The sequence below is a fragment of the Mytilus trossulus genome, chromosome 8 (assembly GCF_036588685.1).
Source record: "Mytilus trossulus isolate FHL-02 chromosome 8, PNRI_Mtr1.1.1.hap1, whole genome shotgun sequence".
NCBI lineage: Eukaryota > Metazoa > Mollusca > Bivalvia > Mytilida > Mytilidae > Mytilus > Mytilus trossulus.
This window is the reverse complement of record NC_086380.1, coordinates 58,714,969-58,725,718: the sequence shown is the minus strand read 5'-3', so window position 1 is coordinate 58,725,718 and position 10,750 is coordinate 58,714,969. Positions and strand designations below refer to the sequence as shown.

Here is a 10,750-nt window from a genome sequence, read left to right as displayed (position 1 = left end):
CCAAAATGGTCAATTGACCCCCGAAGAAGTTATTGTCCTTTATAATCAATTTTTAACAATTTTCATAAAATTTGTAAATTTTTCTAACATTTTCCACTGAAACTACACGGACAAGTTCATTATAGATAGAGATAATTGTAAGCAGCAAGAATGTCCAGTAAAGTAAGATGTACAAACACATCACAATCACCTAAACACAATTTTGTCATGAACTGTCTGCTTCCTTTGTTTAATTCACATTTACCAAGGTGAGCGACATAGGCTCTTTAGAGCCTCTAGTTTCAATTGTATTTGAACTATAATGTTGTCGCTCTTTTTTCACTGATCGAACAATTATATTTAATAACCACAAGACTTTTTGTATAACCAATACCTGATTACATCAAAATCTTTAACCGATATTTGTTAGATATGTCTTGCATCTGAGGAGCTGGTTACTCGCAACTTTAACATATTTCAGATTCGTGAATAAATGAAAACAACACGTTACAAATTTCATGCATCCGTAGCGCTTTTCTGAATTTACCTTCAGCAGGAACACTCAAATCAGAATATTTGAAAGTCTATGATGTATTAGAACCGAATAATTTTACTTAAGAAACAGTCGTACATGTATGGGAAATTAACATGATGTATGTTTTAAGCATGAACAATTTACTGCGGAGTACATACAATTCAGTGCAAAAAAAACTATCTTGCGTAAGTTATTAGACAATTTTCATATTGCAGACTTTTGACTCCGGATTTTTTTTTTTTTGCAACTGGTCACTACGTAAATTCAAGATTTTATTCGGTACAATTTTGATGGAAAGTTAACTGTTCAATGCTTTCTAAACATTACTGCATCATCAGAAAATAGTAAACTTTCCACCCAAATTGCGCCGTTTTTTTTAAAAGACACTCACATGGAAAACAGCTGTCAGAACAAATAAACTCAGCAATATAAATAACTTTATGACAATTTAGTTTTTACCAAATGAACTTTACAAAGGTCACGTCGATATATTTTTAACTGTTTAATACATGTAGATATTAGTTCATCAATGCATTAAGATTTTGTTATTCGCTATCGCAATTTTTCAACTGCACCTAAAATGAAAAAAACAAATTCATTAATACACTTTTACAGATCAATCAATCAATCAATAAATCAATTCAAAAAATAAATTATATCAATCTGTACTTCAATGTATTATCAATTTGCGGGATTTATAACTACGCATTCTATTCCTGTGGGAATGAAGGCATCGAATGTGATACAAAGTCTCAGATTAGTATACTTTCTGATTAGTTCAAGAATTCCTTACTGCTCTCTTGGAAGTCTGTAGGTAGCCTGTTTCAAAGCAAATTTTCTGTCACTCTTATATTTTAACCTTTATTCCCAAACGGTAATATTCTGATCATGTTCGAACCACTTTGCAAAAAGTTTTTGAAATATTTGCAAATTAACGTGAAGCAAACAACAAATGTTTTTTCCTTCTTCAAAGCTGAACATTTAGCATGCTGAAACATACATCCTGTCATTATAGAATGCATTGCATTATACATTTTATATGTGATATCAAATTCAGATATTTAGTTGATGATCGTATTTGAACATTTCAGATTTATGAACTAAAGAACTAACTTTATTTTGAACCGTCAAATTCATTTACACCAAATTATGCAAGATAAAAGACAGCAGTATAAAAGCTTTTTCATTTTAGTTCATTTATGTATTTTTTTTATTTGATATGGCCTCCATTATCACTGAACTAGTACACATTTATGTTTAGGGGCCGGCTGAAACATGCCTTTGGATGCCAGATTTTCTCGCAGTGTTTAAGACCAATTGGTAGCCTTCGGGTGATTTTTGCTGTTTGTAGGGGTTGTTGTCTCTTTAAAACATTCCTCCATTTCCATTCTCAATTTTATTATTACCTTTTATACTTGGTTCACTATAAGATCGATTATTTTAATCCAGTCAGCTTTTGACCTGTTGGCTTGGTCATCTTCAGCCACTACTACGTCATTTATCATAAATGTAGGAGTTGAAGTTATTCCTCCTAAAATAAAATCAGGTTAGTAAGCATTTTAAGATTCAAATTTAATAATAAACTTTTATGTAAGTTACTGAAATATATTTCTATTACGTCATATCACTTCCGCAATCAGATGAGAAGCACTGCGCAACCGCAACCTCAGTGTACTGTCAACTTTCGTTGAGGACTGACGTGTGTTAGTAACATCGTATTGCAACCTTGAAAATTGATTTGTTATTTAATTATATGACTTCGAGGAAGTCAATTAATAAATTTATTGAAGATTTAATGTGATTAAATCTGGTTTATAATTTTTTATAGAATTTAATTTCATTCTCGTGTGGGTTTGAGATTACTATTCTGTAAACAAATATGGCGGACGCCATGATACAGTCTCGTGATAAGAAATCAGAGAAAACGCCTGATAAGACGGCATCAAGTGTAGACGATGACTATTTAAGATTAGAGGATGAAGATGCTTTACTCTTTGATAAACCAAAGGAGGCTAAAACAAGGTCGAAAACTTCTAAGGCTTCGTCCAAGTCTGCTTCTCAGGGGAAGCCCCCTTCCTCGAGTACGCCGTCCACTTCTAAAGCAAAGTCTAGTACTAGTAGTGTCAGTGGTGACGCTAATAATAACAATGAAATGCTAGATATATTGAAGCAGATAAGATCTGAACAAGTGAAAACCAACAGTAGGGTTGATAACATGCACAAGAGAATAGACGCTCTTTATGATGATGAATATCAATATGATGATGAAAATCAAAACGAGTCTGATTGTTATGATGACGCTTCTGACGAGGTCCAAGCAGATAATGAAAAAAGGGATGAACCCCCTAGTAAGAAACAAAAATCTGACTCTTGTGAAGAGACAAGATTTGCTAGCATGAGCAAAAAATTTAGGTCTGGTGAAAAGTATGCACCATCTATTAATGAACAGTTGGCTAATAATATAACTGATATTTTTAGAAATGGGATTTCTTCTGAGAGATTTTCAGATCTCATGAAAGATGAGAAACTTCAGAGACCACAAAATTGTGACGGTCTCGTTACTGTTCAAACTGACCAGGTTATTTGGGATATTTTAAGTCCCGAGACTAAAACAGTCGATAACAAAATGAAAACTATTCAGTCTGTAGTTGTGAAGACAGCTACTGTCATGGCTAAAGTTATTAATAAACTAGATTTAATGTTAGAGAAAGAGGAGTGTACTGAGCATAGTAATATGTTAGACGACTGTATGGATTCACTCGCTCTGATGGGGCATGCTAACAGATTAGTATGTTTGATGAGAAGAACTCTCATGAAGTATGATATTATTGGTGAATATGGACATTTGCTGAATGCTACAGTCCCTTATGATAAAAACATATTTGGTGATGATGTGGTCAAAACTGTTGATGATATTGGCAAGTGTAGTAGAATATCAAATAAAATCCGAGGAAGGGGTGGTTTCAACAGTGGCTTTAATAGAGGCGGTCGTAGACCTTGGTATTTTAGGATCTCTGGTAGAGGCACAGGCCGTGGTAGAGGTATCGGCCGTGATAGAGCATCTCGTGCAGGCTCAGATAAGACTGGAGAATAAAAAAACTCCAGGTGGACTCACAACAAATACAGATATTAAAACCTGATGTTGTGAGTATAAATTTTGTAGCAGGTAGATTGAAATTTTTTATAAATAAATGGGAAGAAATAACTTCAGACAGTAATATTTTAGATATTGCTCATAAATGTCCCATTGAGTTTATTGATGGCATACATCCTATTCAAAATCAAGCAACTACCGGTATTAGAAATATAGTAGCAAATGATAATAATACTAGAATAATAGATGCAGAAATTCAAAATTTACTGAATAATAAAGTAATTAAAAAGGTAAAATCTATTGAAGGAGAATATATTTCACCAATATTTGTGACACCAAAAAAGAATGGTGAATATCGGATGATACTAAATTTAAAAAAGTTAAATGAACATGTAGAGTATCACCATTTTAAAATGGACACTTTTGAAATGGCATTGCATTTGATAAAACAAAACTGTTACATGGCTAGTGTCGATCTGCGCCATGCTTATTATTCAGTGCCCATTGATGAGCAATATCAAAAATATTTGAGATTTATTTGGAAAGGTTCAATTTATCAATATACTTGCTTACCAAATGGGTTGGCAAGTGCACCACGTTTATGCACAAAACTTATGAAAGTGGTATATGCTACACTCCGCAGATCAGGTCATATCAATATAGGTTATATTGATGATTCTTTATTGATAGGCGATACAATTGCAGAGTGTAGTCTAAATATCCAAGATACTGTGAAATTGGTATCTGATTTGGGATTCATAGTACATGAGAAAAAATCTGTTCTTATACCTACAAAGAAAATTCAATTTTTAGGGTTTTTGATAGACTCTGAAAAAATGATTGTCACTTTAACACTAGACAAAAAAGAAATGATACATGAAGAAAGTCAAAAATTACTTTCAAAACAAAACTCTAAAATAAGAGAAGTTGCTAGTTATATAGGCTTGATAATCTCAAGTTTTTCTGCTGTTGATTATGGTCAACTGTATTATAGAGATATTGAAACAGAAAAAATACATGCCTTAAAGATGGCTAAAGGCAATTTTGATGTCAATATGGAAATAACTGATAAAATGAAGAAAGAAATTATTTGGTGGTCATGTAATATTTATACACAGTCCAGAGGTTTGGACAGAGTTAATCCACAAATTATTTTACAAACTGATGCTTCACTCTCCGGCTGGGGAGCAGTACTTATTGACAACAAAACAGGAGGTAGATGGACCCCTGATGAACAAAAATATCATATAAATTATTTAGAATTACTAGCAGTTTTGTATGGTTTGAAATCATTTGAATCTCAATTAAAATGTTTTACACATGTGAAAATATTAACTGACAATACTACAGCAGTAAGCTATGTCAATAAAAATTGGTGGAATTAAGTCAATATGTTGTAACACTATTGCAAAATCTATTTGGTTTTGGTCAAAGAAACACAATGTGTGGCTCACTGCTAGCCACATTGCTGGAACTGAAAATACTATTGCTGATGCCGAATCTAGAAAGTTCAATGATCAAGTTGAATGGCAGTTAAACAAAGACATTTTTTGTGATATATGTGAACTGTGGGGTGAACCCCAAATTGATTTATTTGCATCTCGCCTAAACTCACAATTGAAAAGGTTTTGTTCATGGAAACCTGACCCTGATGCTAGTTTTATAGATGCTTTGTCTATAGACTGGAGTGACTTTAAATGCTATTGAAGATCTTGAAAGACAAGACAACAGTTATTTTAGTAGCGCCGTTATGGCCGACTCAAGCATGGTTTACTCTGGTGATGCAGATGTTAATCGATACATCCATACTGGTTATAGCAAGGAAAGATCTACTGACTCTTCCTTACAAAGACACTGTCCATCCATTGAACAAAACATTGAATCTAATGATATGTCATGTATCAGTTTATTGACAGAGGCATTTCGACAAAAACTGCCAGCATCATGTTATGCTCTTGGAGAAAAAGCACTAAAAAACAGTACAAAGTATTTGTCAAAAAGTGGTTTTGTTACTGTCGTGAAAGGAAAATTAGTGAAGTTCAAATTTCTATAAATATCGTGCTTGATTATTTGACTATTTTATATGAAAATGGTATTGGCTACAGTTCCATAAATACAGCAAGATCTGCTCTTTCTGCACTAGGTTTAGTGATAGATAATGTCCTTGTAGGAGCACATCCTTTAGTAGTCAGATTCATGAAAGGAGTTTATAATCTTAGACCTACAAAATCTAAAAACATTTGTGTATGGGATGTATCATTAGTTTTGAACTACTTGAGAAAGCTTTCACCTGTAAATATGTTAACTTTACAAGAAGTAACGTTGAAGCTCGTTATGTTGATAGCATTAACAAATGCTACTCGTGTACAAACACTGAAGTTTTTAAGTGTTGACTGTATGGAAAAATTGAGGGATGAATTTGTTTTTCATTTAGATGTTTTATTAAAACAGTCTAGACCAGGATATAAGAATCCAGATGTCAAACTGAGAGCTTTTCCTCCAGATAGGAGGTTGTGTGTATATACTGTTTTGAAAGAATATATTAAACGTACTAAAATTTTGCGTGTTCACACTTAGCAGTTGCTTATCAGTTACATTAAGCCGCATAAAGCAGTTACTTGCAGCACTATTTCCCGTTGGATTAAAGTAGTTTTGCAAAAATCGGGTATAGACACTCGACAATTTAGTGCTCATTCAGTGAGATCTGCAGCTACGTCTAAAGCTAAACTGTACAATGTTTCTTTAGCTGATATAATGAGTAAAGCGGGTTGGACAAATGTGAATACTTTTGCAACTTTCTATAACAAGAGAATTATAAATTCTAATAGTTTTGATGTAAATGTGTTGAATAACTGATTTGTTTACATTTATATATATAAAAGTTACTATTGAAAATTTTTTGAAAGTGCTTTAAAATCTCATCTGATGGCGGAAGTGATATGACGTAATAGAATTACTAAATTAAACGATACTTACCTTGGTTAAAGTTGATTATTAATTTGAATTCTATGTAGTCATAGAATCACTGAAGTGATCAGATGCCACCACCCTCCCTACAGCTGTGTAGTTGATATGGCTTATATATATATGCTGTTGGTAGAGTACCACTTGGCTTTTATCATCAAAACATTTGTATCTTTAACGACTGAGGTTGCGGTTGCGCAGTGCTTCTCATCTGATCACTTCAGTGATTCTATGACTACATAGAATTCAAATTAAACTTTAACTTTAACCAAGGTAAGTATCGTTTAATTTAGTAAATAATTTACAAGGATAAAGGGAAAAAAGCCCGAGAATAACAGTTTGTGCGCAGGTGTCAAACACATGTTGTGCTAATCAGAACACGGCTTTGTTATAGGGATAAGGATGTCATATTAGAATGACTAGTATAACACACCTCTGAAATCGTGGGCATGTAATTTAAAAGCTTGTTAACTTTTGTGTCTGGAGAATTTTAGCAAAAGATTTCATATCGGGAGAATTGTTAGAAAAGATATAATAATTGATAGGTACTTTGAAACAGTTTAAGCCCTCTCCCTTGTTTCCAAAGTCTGCTATTATTTTCTGTTAAATGCTATTATTTTCGCGTTTTTGTATACTATGAACATACGTATACTATACGTAAAGTGTCTTTGCTATTAACTATCAATTTATTCTCCTAGACGATCGCTGCTATATTATTTGGAGAGTTTCTATCAACGCAATTATCATTGTCCTGTTCCCGAGTACTCTAATGAAATATATGTGCAAATTTAAAACCGGAAGTCCTGGTTGACTTAAAAGCGAAATATACCACTGCTATATTATATAGAGAGTATCTATATATTATAGTAGTATATTCATCGAAGTATACATGCAAATAAACGCGAAAATAGTTGTCCTGTCCCAGTCCCAGTACTTATGAAAATTCTGTGTAAGTTTAAACCGAGGTACAATAGTAGTGGTTCTTACAATGGACGACGCTCTGATTGGCTTGTTAGTTTTCATTTTTGTTATCTATAATACGATTGGTTCTGATTGAAATCCGGAAGTTATGTCTGAAATAAAAGTCTGTTTGATAACGGAAACAATATTCGGACACCTTTATTTTCGTTTTTCTCCAAAAAGAACCCAATCTGAATAGTCATAAGAATGAATGACAAATTCGACTAAGTATGGTACCTTTAGGACAAAGAGACATGATGATCTATTTATTGTAGGAGGAAGAGAAGCGACACACAAAATGAGGTCTTCTCGTTTAATAGTATAGATACATAATGACTGGGACAATGATCATCAGTACTATGATACGGTTGTTGTAGATTCAATAAGTTGAATTATTATCTACTGTCTTATATTTATTATTTATAAGGAGGAAAATAAAATGCTTACTCGAACACCCGTGTATCCATTCGACTCGACACTCGTGATTGATTCGACTATTTGTTGCCAGCTGCTTGAATTCGACTTCCGGCAATCCCATGCTCTTTGCTAGCTCTATCATTTTCCTTTAGATAAAGAACAATGTCACAGATGATTATGAAATCTCAGGGAAACAAAACATAAAACAATAGAACTGTATATAATTTTCCTTATCCTTGTTTCACAGAATCGATTTAATTGTTAGAATAGTATAAGAGCAGATTGACAGATGCAAGCTAACTAAGTGTACACTATCATATTAAAATTGTTATTTTTTTTATTCCAAGACATACCATAAATGATTCATTGATACATGTACTCACTAGTATTTATCATGTCGTTGTATGTGTCGAGAGAAACCTGAACAAAATGGTCTGGAATTTTGAATGTGTCTTATTAAGGAAGTTCGCTTGTCATGTTTTGGATTTTTTTCAGAGTTTTGGAATCCTCTGATTTTATCCATTTGAATATCTCGAAAACAAGCACATTAACCTATATTTTATTTTTGCTCTAACTCTTTCGGTTCCTTAATTAATCCCCTATCAATATATACTAGTGTTATAAAAAGCATGTTATTATGAAACTGACTAGACAACGTGTAAAAAATAGCTTTCTTTAAGAAAGAAATGCAACACGTGAACGCAAGACCGCTGATCGCCAGGTCACTAGAAGTTTGTTGCTTAGTTTTTGTTTGCTTTTTGTTCCCTGTAAAATAAATAATGTTTATATATTGTATATAAACATGCTAAATTTGAGACATAAAAAGTGTCGCCAAAATAAGTTCTATAATTTTAAATATGAGCGTATACTATGTTGTTTTGATTAGCCCCTGTCTTTTGTACACACCGCCCGTCACCACTACCGATTGGGCGTTTTAGTGAGCGCCTTGGATTGGACCCCGAATGATTGGCAACAACCGTACCGGTGTGCCGAAAAGACGAACAAACTTGAACGCATAGAGGAGGCCATTATATGTACTTTTAAGCATATCTATTACTTTTATATAAGAGTGGATAAACGATTTCACGAAATGAGCATTAACTGTTTGTTTAAAGGCGTATTATGATTGAAAAGAAAAAAAAAATTTTTTCAGGTAAAGATGATATCCTTTGAATATAACATCCCTTTTGGTAATTGTTTCACGTGTTCTGTACATTTTCTACCCAATGTACCAAGTCAGGAACATGACTGTTGTTTTTCTTTCGTGTGATATGTTTTGGCATTTTATTTTGCCACTCGATAAGGAACTTTCCTCTTTAAATTTTCATTAGAGTTCGATAAAAAAAAAGTACCTTTCATTTGCCTTTAAATATTTTGATTTTAGTTTATTTCATGAAGTAAATCCGGAAATTTTTTCTTCACAAGTGTCTTTCTCGTAACTGTCAACCTTTCTTTTTGGAACGATATATTTTCAAAACTGTAAGTAAAAGTCGTAGCATTGAACGTTTTCTCCTAAGAAACAACTTATGAAATTACGACGCGGACGTTCTTAATTTACCTAAAGAATCAAAACTTACCATAGCGACTAGGAAAGCATTTCTATGATACAATAAAGGAAACAGATGCATGCGAAATCTCAACTTATCTGGTCCGTAATGGTCTGCAAGTTTTACCATGGTTAGAAAAGCAGCTTTGCTGTCTGGACAAAGAGGTCCCATGTAGACATCGAACTCGACTAGTGCAATATAAGAACTTCGTTCTCCATATATAAATCCCAAAGGTCTTTGAGGTACACGAGTAGTTTCAAAAGCCAATGGAAGTAACAAGAAAATAATTTTACTGAACATCTTTTTCTGCAATAAAAAAAATTAGAAACATAAGATTATTTAGAAGATAAGAAACATAACAACATGCATATTTGTGATAAAAAATGTTTACTTATGGCAAATTAATCTTTCAAGTGCATGTTTACTGCATGTTATTCGTGTGTAAGACTTTTAAGTTGAGAACGAAAATTAGGTGGTCTATCATATTTACATTGTTTTTAGATTTTATAGATAAAACGTATTAATTCCGAATTTAAACCTGTGGTCGATTTATAACTTTCTAGAAAAGGAAAACTAATTCAAAACAAATTCAAATTACAAAATGATCATAGTTTATCCTGTCTGAATTGCAAATGTACTCTCTCATTATCTTATGGCATGATTTAAAATTGAAGACTATTATTTTTTTGTTGTTGTTGTTTTTTTGTTGTTTTTTGTTGTTTTTATTTCTGTGGCATTTGTCGGAGCTGGAACAGTTTATCCAGTTGAAACCCATGGATGCTCCTTAGGATTGAAGTCCAGTGATTTGGTAGGCCAAGGTAGAACATTGATGTTATTCTGCTCAAGGTAAACCATTGCTAATCGTGCTGTGTGAGGCCGAGCATATTCTTGCTGGAATAACTCTTTATGTCGGTCTATAACATACATAAGGCGAGGTTGGAGAATTTTGTCTCTGTACCTCTGATCCGTAAAATTATAAGCACCTATTCCGTTTTACGGACATTTGAGATAGCCGGCCACATGATGAAACTTCCACTACAGAAGTTATCTACTTCTTGACCACACAAGGAAGCAAACCGTAAACACGAATTCTTTCACACGTTTCTGATACATAAAACGGGACATCACTAGTGCGCCAGAGTATTATTATCCATTGTGTTGGATTGTCTCATTTCTGTAAGCAATAAAAGATTGGTAAGTCACCTGAGTCAGGTGATATTAAGTCTTCTAATAATGATATATTGGTTGATGGTG

General features: G+C 33.2%; 1 protein-coding gene across 1 annotated transcript; it reads left to right on the top strand.

The window, feature by feature from the left end:
- The first annotated feature begins 2,307 nt into the window (after positions 1 to 2,307).
- On the top strand, positions 2,308 to 3,608 carry LOC134727812 (uncharacterized). Its single transcript, XM_063592203.1, has one exon. The coding sequence runs from the start codon at positions 2,394 to 2,396 to the stop codon at positions 3,606 to 3,608; it is 1,215 nt and encodes a 404-aa protein (XP_063448273.1). The 5' UTR covers positions 2,308 to 2,393.
- The last annotated feature ends 7,142 nt before the right edge of the window (positions 3,609 to 10,750 follow it).

What these genes read in the sequence shown, in the direction of transcription:
- LOC134727812 (XM_063592203.1), top strand. Translation starts at nt 2,394, where the DNA reads ATGGCGGACGCCATGATACAGTCTCGTGATAAGAAATCAGAGAAAACG.